Source organism: Puntigrus tetrazona, chromosome 22 (genome assembly GCF_018831695.1).
Source record: "Puntigrus tetrazona isolate hp1 chromosome 22, ASM1883169v1, whole genome shotgun sequence".
Classification (NCBI taxonomy): domain Eukaryota; kingdom Metazoa; phylum Chordata; class Actinopteri; order Cypriniformes; family Cyprinidae; genus Puntigrus; species Puntigrus tetrazona.
In genome coordinates, this window is record NC_056720.1 from 12,979,503 (window position 1) to 12,995,444 (window position 15,942).

Here is a 15,942-nt window from a genome sequence, read left to right on the forward strand (position 1 = left end):
TAATGTTGTTTCCGACTGTGTACATTTGATCAGAAATAAATGATTATACGTGAGGGATTTTTCTTGAAACTATTTCAAATTTAAAGTTAAACTAACTAACTAATCTAAGTTAAATGATCGGGGATATTTATTGTTCTGAGAGAAGGAAGAAAAACAGCCAATTAATACGATTAGCTAGATTAGCTTGTTTCTTTTGTGTAGATTTAACTCGATAATTATTAACCAGAAAAGCATATATTATTAGTATTATTACAGGTATGTGCCAAAAAAATTGAAAATCGAGGAAATGTCCATTTATTTCAGTAATTTGTTTCAAAAGGTGAAACTTGTATGTTCTGTTAGTTCACTACACACAAGCTGAAATATTTCAAGCCTTTATTTGTTTAATTTTTAATCATAATGCGTTAAAAACCAAAAAACAAATCCAGTATTTCACAAAATTAGAATATCGCGACAAGTTCAACACTGTAGTCTCCATGCGTCCAATCTAGTCACCTTGAAATCGTCTCAGTCTGGCTTTGTAGGTTACAGAATCGCGGGGAAGACCGCTGACTTGACGGTTGTGCATCACTGACACCCAGAGGATTGTGGAGCAAGAACCATTCAGAAATCTGGGGGAGCTTCATAAGGAGTGGACTGAGGCTGGCTTAGAGTACCATGCTCCAAGCCACTCCCGATAACTGTACCTGATTGGCCGACAAACTCGCCTGACTTAAACCCCTTTGAAAATCTGTGGGGTATTGTCAAGAGGAAGGTGAGGGAACAGAGGCCGATATCAAAGAAACATGGGCTACCATAACACATAACACCAACTGTGTCAGAGGCTGATCGCCAAAACACTGAGGACATAATACAGTACATTAACACACTTTTCTGAAGGCCAACTTGTGTTTAAGGTCCTTTTTTTATTGGTCACACGAAATTCTAATTTTGTGCAATACTGTTTTTTTGTCTTTAATTTATAATCACCAAAACAAACTTTTTGTGAACAAATATAACACGCAAGTTTCACTTTTTTAAACACATTATTGAAATAAATGGACTTTCCCTCAATATTCTTGTTTTTGTCACATACCTGCATTATTATTATTAGTCAAATTGTTATTAGTTTCAACAGTCATGATATTTTGGACATTTGCTCTGCTGCCCTCTGTAGGTCAATAATCAAAGTTCAAACTGAAACTATATCATCATAACATTATTACTGTAATACAGCTGTGGAAATGGTTTTAACAAGTAGCCTATACGTACGGTTTTCACACGCTAAAGCATTTTTAATTCAAGATTGTGAATATATATATTACCCTGCTTTTTTGTTATTATTATTTTGAATATTTGTTTGCATTCGCGGCCACGAAAAGCTGACAAATGTTTAAGAATTCAGACAACTGCAGCAGAAAAAGTGTTTTCAAAACTATGTGGTACTGAGCTATTTATCAAAGGTGAATGTGCAATTAATGAAAAAACACTTTACAATAAGGTTTATTAGTTAACATTAGTTACCCAAAAAAAAAAAAATGCTATATTCTTTTTAAATCTTCGAATTGTTTGTTAAATCAAGAAAATCCGTCTAAACAAAAGTAAGTGACCCTTTTTGTCATTGGCTGTGAAAAGTCCTGTGGAACATATTTACGGTTTTGGTTGAACACTTCAGTTTAACCACACCACTGTCTGGCACGGCTCACTCCAGTGTGACTCACTTTTTTTGATGAGTTTGGTTAAAAAAAAAAAAAGTCACACTGGAGTGAGTCACACTGTGCAGCTTGTACATCGATTTTATAAAAAAAAATGTACAAAGCAATTTGTCATTTGTCATGTACTATGATTAATAACAATAGTAAGAAAAATACTTTTATATGTTTTATATGAAAAAAATCAATATCAATAATAATCATTTATAATGAATATTCACACTAAAACAGCAAACTTAAAACAGAAGATCAGTTTATTGTTATATAGATACACATTTTAAATGAAGCAGGTCTCTGTTTAACAATTAATGTAATGATGACATTTAATGTGTGTCTGTTTCTACAATCTGTATCTTTTTCTTTTCACAATTCACTTTCTAAATTAGTCTTTACAAAATGTAATTTTTTTTTTTTTACATTTTTACTAAAAAGAATGAGAAAAAGCCTGAGTCTTTAATAGTCCTGCATATTACAGTGAGTCATTTATTCTTGACATAAGCACACAATAAAATGCATGATATTCAAGCACGTTATATAATCTCTGAACACAATATCTGATGACATAAATGTACTTGAGTGTGATGTTCATCGACTTGGATCTTGAAATTTATATACAACTTGTGTCTGCTGTACATCAACATTATAAAAGTCTTTTTCCAAACGTGTTTTTCCAAATGAAAAAACTAAGAATGAGACAAAATCAACAGTTTTTACATTTTATACAGTCCTTTCTCATATAATATAGTAAAATAATAGACAAAAGACTAAATAACGTAAAATAAACAATTACATAAACATAAGGTGTCTATAGGGAAGTGATACTTAATTTTTTCCTTAAAGAAGAATAACTCACCGATCACTACAATGATCAGAAGTCCGTTCATCAGAGCAGATATGATTATAATAATCTGATATTGTGTTTGATTTTGGTCAATAATTTCCATCACTGTATGATTGTGACACTCACTTAGTAGAGATTCTGTGAAGAAAGTGTTCACAGTTAATATGAGACTACGCCATTATAATACAATATCTGCAATATTTTAATATCCATCTGTAGACTGAATCAATCACTGAGAGACCTAGCTGTTTTTATAGTGTCTAAAAATAAAACAAAACAAAAACAAAGTAGTCAATAAGAAATAAAAAAGTCATAAATGGACTCACCGTTGAAGTATATTCTGGTGCTGTTGCTGAGTTTTGGAAGTGTTTCTGTGTTCATACAGTAATAAACTCCTAATTCATCAGCAGTTATATTATTAATAACCAGACGATGTTTAAACTGCAATGAATATTTCTTTCTGAATGATTTATTGAAGTGATGCGGTGATGATGTTGAGAATGATCGTAGGATGACTGTTGGAGGATCTGCTGATTTCAGTAAAATCCAATAAACCTCATTTTCATCAAGATCACAGTTTATGGTCACATTTGATCCCAGATCAGTCAGAAGATCTAATGCTCCATACTGACAGCAGATTAATATATCTGTAAAAGATAAACATGCATCATTTTTAAGAACACTTTAAGCCTTTAACATAAATCCATTCATGAATAAGTGCATGTAAAACATTCATTAGGATACATGAATAAACTCACAGAGCTGAAGCTGAATGATATTCATGTTGTCAGGTTTAAAACACTTCAGAATCAAATCTTTTTTCTTCACAATAGTTCAGATGAAGTCTCTGAAGCTCTAAAGCAAAGACAGAAAGAAAAGACCTTCCCACATCAATTCTGTGTCGTCTGTTCCCTTTCAGTCGGTCACTCCGAGAGACCAATCTACTTCGAGTGTATCTAAACGAATCTCACGTATCTGGGCCTTAAGCACGCTTAGGTGCTCCCAGTGCGGGAGGATGACCATCGCGGAGTTGCGGACCGCTTCCTGCAGGGCTCCTTCTGCAGGCAACAGTGGGAAGAGTGCTCCCTCTAACAGTGGACGGATTGGTCTTACAGTGACAGTGAGGAACTCTCCACCAAGGGACACTCCTGCCACCGGTGCTTTGCAGCCAGTGGAGCTTCCAAAGGAGCAGTCTGGACCTTCCTTTCGGACGAAGGTCCGGCTCGTGGGGCGTCCGGCAGACGCTCCACCCTGTCGGATACCGATCCGGAATTGGTGGCTATGCTTGCCCGTGCCGCCAAGGGGATCGGGCTCAAGTGGAAACCTCCACCGCGCCCCGAGCCCTCGAGGCTGGACGATTTGTACTTAAGGGTGGCTCGCTCTGGTTCTCAGGGCCCACCACGGTACCATTCTTTCTGGAGGTGCATGAAGAGTTTGCTGTGGTGTGGAAGGCACCTTTTACTGCCAGAAACCGCCCCAGTGGCTCCTCCACCTTCACCACCCTTGACGGTGGCGCAGCCAGAGGGTATGCGGTGATTCCTCCAGTGGAGCGGTCAGTTGCAGCTGTGTCCCAACTTCGTTTCCACTTGCCGTGGTGATCCTGTGCTACCCTCCCGGGCCTGTAGGCACTCGTCGGCTTTGATCGGCAGTGCCTATACGGTTTGTGGAGAGGCTGCGTCTGCAGTACACGCTATGCCGTTGTTGCAAGTTCATCAGGCCAAGGCACTGAAGGACCTGCATGAGGGTGGTCATGACCCGGAAGTTCTGAAAGAACTCTCTACCGCGATGGACTTCGCACTACGAGTGACAAAGGTTACGGCACGGTCTCTGCGTCATGCGATGGCCACTATGGTGGTCTAGGAACGCCATCTGTGGCTGTGTCTGGCCATCATGCACAAGGTAGACAAGACACGCTTCTTGAATGCCCCCATGTCCCAGTCCGGCCTCTTCGACAACGCTGTGGAGAGCTTTGCCCAGCAGTTCTCCGCCGCCCAGAAGCAGACTGAGGTGATTAAACACATCTTGCCTCGGCGTGCAGCTGCTGCCTCCACCCGGCCACCAACGGCCCCGCCTCAGCCTACTCGTCGCCGAGGGCACCCCCCTGCCACCACCCCCATTCCCACGCAGCCAATGCAGCAGCCCCCATCAAGGCAGCGCCGTGGAGCCGGCCGCAGGGCAGCCGTCCAACCCGTCCAGGCTTCCGCCAAACCTGGAGGAGAGCACAGGTGCAAGCGGCCCTGACACGGGCGACCCAGGGATGGAAAGAGCTGCTTTTCGGGAGATGGTGAACGAACCACTCCCTCCCCCGGAGGAGAGCCGGGTGGAGAATCTTTCGTTTTTTTCACCGCTGACCTCACGGTCAGTGGTACCCAAATACTTGACAAAAGAGCAGTTTCCTTTATCTCTGGGTCCCCAGGGAGGACGAAGAGTTGTGGGTGGGCCAGTTCTCCACCACACTCACTCTCCTCTTTGGCCAACACGCAACAGTGGGAAGACTGGGAGAACGAACCAACGGCCTACCCGCCTCACTTCTGCGGGAATGCAGGTAAAAGTTGCACACACTCAGACCCCGCTTCAGACTGGCCACGAGACGCCCGAGCTGGGTCCCTGCACTCCCCCTCGCTGCTCCATCGCCTGCACATCGGTGGTTCCGCTCAAGCCGCTAGTTCGGTCTCTGGATGCCTGGTTGAATCTTCCTAGGCTATCCTTGTGGCTCCTGCGAACCGTTCGACTCGTCTATACGATTCAGTTTGCCCGGCGTTCCACCAAGTTCTGTGGGACCTGCTATACATCAGTGAACGATGCGGGTGCCCCTGTCTTGCGTGCGAAGATTGCTGTCCTTCTAGCGAAGGACGTGATAGAGCTGGTTCCTCCAGTTGATATGAGGTCGGGCTTTACAGCACATTCTTCATAGTGCCCAAGAAAGGCGGTGGGTTACGACCGATCCTGGATCCTGTGAGTCCTGAATCGAGCACTTCAAAGGGTCCCGTTCAGGATGTTGACACAGAAACGCCTATTTCAGTGCATCCGTCCCCAGGATTGATTTGCAGTGACTGACCTGAAGGATGCGTACTTTGTTTAGATTCTTCCGCGCCACAGGCCGTTCCTGAGGTTCGCGTTTGAAAGTCAAGCATATCAGTACAAAGTTCTACCCTTCGGGCTCTCCCTGTCGCCACGTGTCTTCACGAAATTCGCGGAGGCTGCCCTTGCTCCATTGAGAGAGCAGGGCGTTCGCATCCTCAACTACCTGGACGACTGGCTCATTCTAGCTTAGTCCCGGGCTCAGTTGTGCGAACACAGGGATCTGGTGCTACAGCACCTCAGCCAGTTGGGGTTTCGGGTCAACCAGGAGAAGAGCAAACTCTGTCCAACACAGAGGATCTCTTTTCTTGGGATGGAGCTGGTTCGATCGATCAGACGGCACGCCTCACACAGGAGTGTGCCAATTCGGTGTGGAACTGCTTGGATATGTTCAATAGCAGGATGGCGGTCCCACTGAAATAGTTTCAGAGGCTCCTGGGGCATATGGCAGCCGAGGCCGCAGTGACGCTGCTGGGACTACTCCATATAAGAACCACTTCAACATTGACTACACGATCGAGTCCCGAGGTGGGCGTGGCAACACGGCATGCACCGAGTTCAGATAACACCGGCCTGCTGCCAAACCTTCTTCCCGTGGTTAGACCTCTCATTCCTTTAGACCAGAGTGCCCCTGGAGCAGGTCTCCAGGTATGCCGTGGTTTTCACGGATGCCTCCACCACCGGCTGGGAGGCCACGTACAACGGGCATGCAGTGTCAGGGTTTTGGATGGCCCCTCAACTGCAATGACACATCAACTGCCTGGAGTTGCTGGCAGTACATCTCGCCCTAGGCCGTCTCAAGAGCCACCTTCGAGACCAGCATGTACTAGTCTGCACGGACAACATACCGACCGTTGCGTACGTCAACCGATAAGGTGGTCTAAGCTTCCGTCGTATGTCGCAACTCGCCCGCCACATCCTCCTATGGAGTCGGAAGTTTCACACCATTCACATTCCAGTAGTGTGCAACCAGGCAGCCAATGAGCTGTCACAAGCTGCACTACCCAGAGAATGGAGACTCCATCCCCAGACGGTTCAGCTGATTTGGGAACGTTTCGGAGCCTCAAGGAGAAGACCCCCAGAGTCGTGCTTACCTTCTTGCAGCAAGGGTTGGAGCGAAGGCTGTCTCCCTCCACCCTTAAAGTCTACGTGGCTGCGATCTCTGCAAATCATGACCCCATAGAGGGGAGGTCTGTGGGTAAGCATGACCTGATTATCAGGTTCCTGAGGGGGGCCAGGAGGTTGAATCCTCCACTGCCTCCTACAGTACCCACTTGGGACCTCTCTGTAGTGCTGACAGCACTGCAGCAGGCTCCGTTTGAACCCTTGCCAGCAGTTGGGCTAAAGTTCTTATCTATGAAGACGTTGCTCCTGCTCGCATTGGCCTCCATCAAGAGGGTAGGGGACCTGCAGGCTTTTTCGGTCTATGATTCGTGCCTACATTTTGGGCTCGCGGATTCCCAGGTAACACTGAGGCCACGGCCTGGCTACGTGCCCAAGGATCGCACTACCCCCTTCAGAGACCAGGTGGTGAACCTTCAAGTGCTGCCCCTGGAGGAGGCAGACCCAGCCTTGCTGTTGCTTTGTCCCGTCCGAGCACTAAGATGCTACGCTGACCGGACACAAAGCTTCAGGACCTCAGACCAGCTCTTTGTTTGTCACGGAGGCTGGCAGAAGGGGAGTGCCGTCTCCAAGCAGAGGATGGCCCACTGGATAGTGGACGCCATTACCCTGGCCTACCAAGCACAGGGTATGCCCTGCTACCTCAGGTTGTGGGCACACTCAACAAGAAGTGTTGCATCGTCCTGGGCGTTGGCTCGTGGCGCCTCGCTGACAGATATTTGTAGAGCTGCAGGCTGGGCGACCCCTAACACGTTCACTAGATTCTATAGCCTACGTGTGGAACCGGTATCCTCCTGTGTTCTCATCTCAAACGGGTAGAAGCACTGAGAGGTCCGGTTTTGGGTCAGCTTGTTAACCGCTCCAGAGCGTCCATACAGTAGACCCTGTCGAGCTCCTCCATTCCTCTCAGCAGCCAGATGTTGCAGAGCAACCGGTGAGGGCTGGGAGCCATGTAAAGTACCCCAAGAGGACTTTATGTGTGTATTTCCACGGCATAGCCTTAGAACCCTGTGTTTCCCCTGCAGACCATCTGCCCATCTAAGAGGGTTCAATCACCTCCAATTTTCCATACGCAAACTGAAATATTGTCCATATGCGTATTCGTTCTGAGACCTCCTACAGGAAGGCTGGACTTCCGCACATCCTAGTTCACTAGAACCTGGGACGTTCCCCAATGTTCCAGTCTTACGAATGGGTAGTGTTTACAAAAGTAGCTGGCTTCTTGTGGTCGAGCCCCGGTAGACTGAGGGGGCTTGTGGGCTCCCACAGGACACTGGAAGAGGCAGTGTCCATGGCATTTTGGTAGGGATCCCAATTCATAACCGACTGAAAGGGGACGTCTCGGTTACGTATGTAACCCCTTAGGGAATGGAGACATCACGTCCCGTTGCCACGGTGCTGCACCTCCGCTGAAGGGGCCTGGTCACTAGCTCGGCTCCGAAGCGAAAACCTGAATATGCACCCGCTGCTTATTTATACCCACGCTGTGATCAGCAGCAGCTGCATGCGATTAGCGCATGCTTATCTTCAATTGGCTTGTTTAGATACACTTGAAGTAGATTGGTCTCTCGACGCGAGATCCCAATTCATTTGGTCATCTGACGTGACGTCTTCATTCCCTTCTTCAAGGAACGAGGGTTACATTCGTAACTGAGACGATCTTTATAAACTGAGGGGAAAAATACAGCTCACATTGTTATGTTTATAAAAAATCATTTTAAACTTCAAACTAACATGTATAAACCTACAATAAACTATTTTTTAATCAGTAAAAAAGACTTTTGTACCTGTATGACGTAAAGCTGTACTCTGTAGCTGTACAATGGACCAATGGTTTAGAAAATGTCTGAATAGAAAATTCATTGTAGAGAACACTGGAATTCTTATAACATAACTGTACACAAGAGTTAATAGGCTATATTTATTTGTATATTGTATTAAGGCTGCATTTATTTAAAGTTAATAAGTATTAGTGAGGAATATTGTGAATATGTATTATCCTGCTTTTTGCTATTATAATTTTTATACTTATATAATTATAATATAATACTTTTATAATTTTTTATACTTCATGGCATGAGAAGCTAACAAATTCAGTTGAACAATTCAGTCCAGTAGATTTATGCTAATTAATTAATACAAACACAACACTCAATAAAAATCCTCTATGAATCAACAAGAAACAACTGCAACAGAAAAGGTGTCTTGAAAAATCTGTTGTAAATCAGTAACAGAAATAAAAGAAATATAATAATATAATAATTATTGTGAGCATTCAAAAAATGGTAACACTTTACAATAAGGTTTATTAATTGATATCACTTACCAAAAAATCATAAATGCTACACTGTCTTTCTTCAAATTGTTTGTTAAATCAAGAAAATCAGTCTAAACAAAAGTAAGTGACCCTTTTTGTCATTGGCTGTGAAAAGTCCTGTGGAACATATTTACGGTTTTGGTTGAACTGGCATGGATCACTCCAGTGTGACTCACTTTTTGTTATAATTAGTTCATTATTATGCATTTCAAAGCAATCTGACAAATACTGTCATAAGCATTCAGACGAATTAACCATCTCAGAAAATATGTAACTTATGAACTGGTTGCAAGATAGCATTGCCATATCTTTTAGTAATAATGATGTGTAAAATCTTTTGGTATGTGAATATGCTTTACAACATTTCTATAGATTTATATGATTTTGACAACTGGACTCATTATACATTCAATTTAATGTAAACTTTGAGTGTGAAAGTGCCTTCCTTTTTAATTAATCAATGCTCTGGTGCATAGATCTAGAGATATACAAACAAGGAGCTTCATCCTATAAAGTGTTTAAAAAAACACACCAGATACATTGATGTTTCCATTTGAGGTTAAACCTCTTAGTTTTTAGCATGTGGTTAAACGTCTACTTTAGAAAAAGTTAAGAGACTCAGTGGAAGATATTTCTGGTTTAGATGAGTTTAACCACACTGTGCAGCTTGTACATAGATAAAAAAAAAAAAAAAAAAAAACTGTACAAAGTTTTTTCATTTGTCATATTCATGTAGTATGATTAATAAAAATAAGAAAAATTACTTTAAAATCATTTATATATTTGATATGAAAAAGATATTAACATCAATAATAATCATTTATAATGAATATTCACACTAGAACAGCAAATGTAAGACAGAAGATCAGTTTATTGTTATATAGAAACACATTTTAAATGAAGCAGGTCTTTGTAAAAGGACCATTTAACAATTAATGTAATGATGATATTTAATGTGTGTCTGTTTTTACAGTCTTTATCTTTTTCCTGGTCTTTACACAATGTACTTTCGAAATTAGTCTTTAAAAGAAAAACAACAAATAAACAAACAAAAACATGTGTTACCTTTACATTTTTACTATAAAGAATGACAAAAAGACAGAGTCTATAATAGTCCTGCATGTTATAATAAGTCATTTATTCTTGACATAAGCACACAATAAACTCTATGATATTTAAGAACAAGTCTCACAACTCTCTCTATGTACTTGATTGTGATCTTCATTGACTTGGATCTTGAAATTTATATACAACTTGTGTCTGCTGTACATCAACATTATTAAAGTCTTTTTCCAGATGTTGTGTTTTTCCAAATGAAGAAACTAAGAATGAGACAAAATCAACAGTTTTTACATTTTATACAGTCTATTCTCAAACTAGAGATGCCAAATAATAGACAAAAGACTAAATAACGTAAAATAAACAATTACATAAACATAAGGTGTCTATAGGGAAGTGATACTTAATTTTTTCCTTAAAGAAGAATAACTCACCGATCACTACAATGATCAGAAGTCCGTTCATCAGAGCAGATATGATTATAATAATCTGATATTGTGTTTGATTTTGATCAATAATCTCCATCACTGTATGATTGTGACACTCACTTAGTAGAGATTCTGTGAAGAAAGTGTTCACAGTTAATATGAGACTACGCCATTATAATACAATATCTGCAATATTTTAATATCCATCTGTAGACTGAATCAATCACTGAGAGACCTAGCTGTTTTTATAGTGTCTAAAAATAAAACAAAACAAAAACAAAGTAGTCAATAAGAAATAAAAAAAGTCATAAATGGACTCACCGTTGAAGTATATTCTGGTGCTGTTGCTGAGTTTTGGAAGTGTTTCTGTGTTCATACAGTAATAAACTCCTAATTCATCAGCAGTCACATTATTAATAACCAGACGATGTTTAAACTGCACTGAATATTTCTTTCTGAATGATTTATTGAAGTGATGCGGTGATGATGTTGAGAATGATCGTAGGATGACTGTTGGAGGATCTGCTGATTTCAGTAAAATCCAATAAACCTCATTTTCATCAAGATCACAGTTTATGGTCACATTTGATCCCAGATCAGTCAGAAGATCTAATGCTCCATACTGAAAACAGATTAATATATCTGTAAAAGATAAACATGCATCATTTTTAAGATTAAGTTATTAAAACACTTTAAGCCTTTAACATAAATCCATTCATGAATAAGTGCATGTAAAACATTCATTAGGATACATGTATAAACTCACAGAGCTGAAGCTGAATGATATTCATGTTGTCAGGTTTAAAACACTTCAGAATCAAATCTTTTCTCTTCACAATAGTTCAGATGAAGTCTCTGAAGCTCTGAAGCAAAGACAGGAAGAAAAGACCTTCCCACATCAAGTCTGTGTCTGATCTTTGTGAACTGAGAGGAAAAATACAGCTCAAATACATTGTTCATGTTTATATAAAATCTTTTAAATTTAGCAAACTCTCCACTCCAGCTTCAAACTAGCATGTATAAACCTCCAATAAACTATTTATTAATCAGTAAAAAAGACATTTGTACCTGTATGATGTAAAGCTGTATTCACGATGGACCAGTGGTTTAGAAAATGGCTGAATAGAAAGTTCATTGTAGAGAAAACTGGAATTATAATAACTATACATAAGAGATAAAAGGCTTTAATGTAACTGAGCAGATGGTCTTAAAAGTATCCTGAGCTATTTAAAATGTTTACATGTTTTAGGGACCGATATTGTGAATATGCATTATCACAATTTTTTGCTATTATTCGTATGTTATTTTTTATTTATTAATGGCATGAAAAGCTATCAAATTCAATCTAACAATTCTCTTTATTAGATTTACAGTCATAAACAGTCTTAATCACCTTAGACCGCTGTTTTAAGAGATTAATAAAAGGATATTTATACAAACACATAACACTCAACAAAAATCATCTGTAAATCAACAACAAGAAACCACTGCAACAGAAACTCTGTCTAGAAAAGTATGTTTTATCATCATTAATACAGGTAATAAAATTAATACACAGAAATACAAGCTGTTTATCAAGAGTGAAAGACGTTACACCTAATTTCACAAAAATAACAAATAATATGCAGATATAGATATTACCTTTTATAGAGAGAATGAGGTATGGTAGAAAAATATAAAATTATATCGACAGTTGGTCACATTTTGCTAAAAGATACAGATATACATTTTTTTTTTTTCAATTGTTAATACTTATATTTAATTTTATATTTTCATTTATATACATTTTTATATAAACTGGTTGTCAAGGGATTGAAAAAAGTCCACAGACCCTCAAATATGACGATTCTGAATCCTTAGCAGCTTTATATTCATGCAGAAAACATTTAGACATAAAGCATTTGAAAATAAACATAAAGGTAGAAGAGAAATCAAGCAAAACATTTTGAGTTTATATTTTTTATATTGTCAGTGAATAAATGTGAACAATACCATTTTCCATAACGCCGATTTAAGTTTCTTTATTAATTAAACTTTTTTAAAAATAATTTCTTTTGCCATTTTATACAGCTTTTAAAATGTTCATCAGGTATAAATATCATAACGACAATGTTCTGAGAATGGTGCTCTGATAGTAAATAGAGCGTTTAAACCACAGCAGACACAAACATACCGCAATGCTGCTGTTTACTTTTGTGGTTTAGGAAACTTTGAGAACTGAGATAGACCTACATGTGAAGAATAACTGGCACGAGGTTTAAGGTTAAACCTCAACTGTAGACAAAGGTGAGAGACTTCATTCTTCATTGGCTGCCAACTGACCAATTGACATTTATTAAAAACAATTACCACAAGAATATTAATGTAAAACAGTCAGGACGTTACAAGCTGTATATGATTTTTAATTATGTTCCTTATGCTCACAAGAGCTATTATGAAGTCTTACAGCAATTAAAAAGTGTTCCGTTTTAATATTTTTTTAAATATTTAATCTGATGATGCAAAACTGTATTTTCAGAATCATTAGGCCCCCCCCTTCTTCATTGTCAAGTGATCCTTAAAAAATCATCCTAATATGATGATTTGCTGCTCGAGAAACCATGATATACTATTAAGATGTTTATTGTCTAATGTGTGTGTTTAACAGAAATGAATGCCTTTATTCAGCAATATGAATTTGAGTTACAGTGAAGACATTATAATGGTACAGAAGATTCATTTTTAATATTTTTCTAACTGTTCTTTTGAATTTTATGTTAAATAAGAACACACACACACACACACACACACACACACATATATATATATATATATATATATATATATATATATATATATATATATATATATATATATATATACACACATTATATTTTAAGCAGCATTATTATATAGTTATAATTTATTTATAATTTGCTAATATGCAAAAATTGCTTTAATATGCATGATTATTAAATAGTTAATCAATGACTGGCTACAACAACTAGTCTACTTCCTAATGAGGTATTTATCCAAACATCGCACCTATATGTTCTTGTTGAATATTTTTCATTAAAAAAAAAAACATGCATTAAGTTGTTGAAGGTCTTTCCTAACAGCTTTCTATTTTCTGGTAAGTTCCACTGAACATCAGTAGATGCTGAAACAGAAAGGACCTAAGTATTTGAAGTATTTGAAAATCAGAAATGATATTTAGAATGAGGCTCTGAAATGAGTACAACGAATTAAGGAAATGAATGATGACAATTAAAATAAAGACATTACTGAAATTCCCAGTTAATTTATATACTGTAAGCTAATATTGTCTTTTTTAGGACAACTTGATTGAAAGCTGATGAAATGGACGTGGAAAAGTTGCTTTGGATGTTTGGTTGGAATAACATAACAATATAATTCAGTGAATAAATCTTTTCCTAATTCTTTTTCTATTTGAGATTAAGACAACTTTGAGAACTGAGATAGACCTACATAAACTTTTCAAAGTGTTGGCATGGGAACATATTTACGGTTTTGGTTTAGCTTTTCATATTAGTTTATTATTATTTTATAAGCAAAACCATGTACACAAAAATGTAACTTATATACGTAACTTATATACGTAACTTATATACATAGCATGATTTCTAATAATAGTAATAATAATTACAATTAAAACATTTATATATTTAATGTAAAATATATATATAAACATACATAACAATCAATTGTAATAAACATTTAACAGCAGACTTAATACATGTATTATTAAATACAAGCACATTTTAAACGAGGCAGGTTTTCACACCAGACTTCATAACTAAGGACTATTTACAAAGAAATCTGATAATGACATTTAATATTTGTTTATTCACACGATCATTTTTTTTTTACTGTAAATAATGACAAGCTCTGTGACACAAAAAAAGTGAAAAAACACACAATAAGATGCATGATATAAGATTATACATTATAACATGTTCATTATAACATAAATTCACCTCATTGTGATACTAATCCGTCTGGGTCTTGGACTTTATATACAACTCGTGTCCACTGTACATCAGTATTATGAAAGTGTTTGTCCAGCTGTTGCACTTTTCCAGTGGCAAAAACTATAAGACAATTATTAATTTAAGAGATTCAAAATAAAAGGCAAAAGACTAGATTACCAGTTGGTCAAGAAGAGGACTGGTGTTTTTATATAATTTGCTAATATTGTTTTTCTTAAAGGACAATAACTCACCAGCCACCACAAGGATCAGAAGTCCATTCATCAGACTTGATATGATGATAACAATCTGCCATTGTGTATTATTTTGATCAGTGCAATTCACCACAGCACTATCATCAATGCACTTCATTGGTGCATGTTTGAGTAAAGATTCTTATGTAAAGAAAGGCCATAATAGAATGTTAATCACATAATTATCTTTGCCTGAATTTGGAGCAGCCGTATGACAGACCTAGTTATTTTTTTGTTGTCTAAAAAAAAAAAGTAGCTAAAATAGCCAAAGAATAAGGTACTCACCGTTGAAGTATATTCTGGTGCTGTTGCTGAGTTTTGGAGGTGTTTCTGTGTTCATACAGTAATAAACTCCTAATTCATCAGCAGTCACATTATTAATAACCAGACGATGTTTAAACTGCACCGAATATTTCTTTCTGAATGATTTATTGAAGTAAAAAGGTGATGCTGTTGTTGAGAATGATTGTAGAATAACTGTTGGAGGATCTGCTGTTTTCAGTAAAATCCAATAAACCTCATTTTCATCAAGATCACAGTTTATGGTCACATTTGATCCCAGATCAGTCAGAAGATCTGACACCGCACACTGACAACAGATTATTATATCTCAAAGATATAAAGAAAAGAAGAACATGCATCATATTTAATATTACCTGACAAAATCACTTTAAGCCTTTAACATTAATCGATGAATGAATAAGAGCATGTAAAAACATTACATGTATAAACTCACAGAGCTGAAGCTGAATGATATTCATGTTGTCAGGTTTAAAACACTTCAGAATCAAATCTTTTCTCTTCACAATAGTTCAGATGAAGTCTCTGCAGCAAAGACAGGAAGAAAAGACCTTCCCACATCAAGTCTGTGTCTGATCTTTGTGAACTGAGGGGAAAAATACAGCTCACAACCACTTGAGTGCAGCAGAGATCAACTGCAGTATCTCATCTACGAAATCCGTAGAACTTATTTCTGAAGCTCATTAATAGAGACTCTATGACATGTACTGTGTTAGAAATTGCTTTTGCACAGTTTGTGTTTGCTGTTTTACCTCATTTGAATTATACCAAACTGTCAGCCCCCCCTAACATATAATTTTGAAATATTTGTTAAATCGAGGTTTAAGCTGCGATATTGTCACCAAGCCAGCAGAGGGAGCTCTTACCTCTGGGTGATCTGT

The 15,942-nt window shown here is 38.3% G+C and overlaps 1 protein-coding gene across 1 annotated transcript; it reads right to left on the reverse strand.

Moving 5' to 3' along the window:
- Positions 1–13,709: 13,709 nt before the first annotated feature.
- Positions 13,710–15,597, reverse strand: LOC122327159. The gene is made up of 4 exons (XM_043222353.1): positions 15,498–15,597; positions 15,047–15,370; positions 14,762–14,902; positions 13,710–14,630 (listed from the first exon to the last, which is right to left on the reverse strand). Exons 1-4 carry the CDS (start codon positions 15,520–15,522, stop codon positions 14,518–14,520), a joined length of 603 nt encoding a protein of 200 aa, XP_043078288.1. The 5' UTR covers positions 15,523–15,597; the 3' UTR covers positions 13,710–14,517.
- Positions 15,598–15,942: the final 345 nt, after the last annotated feature.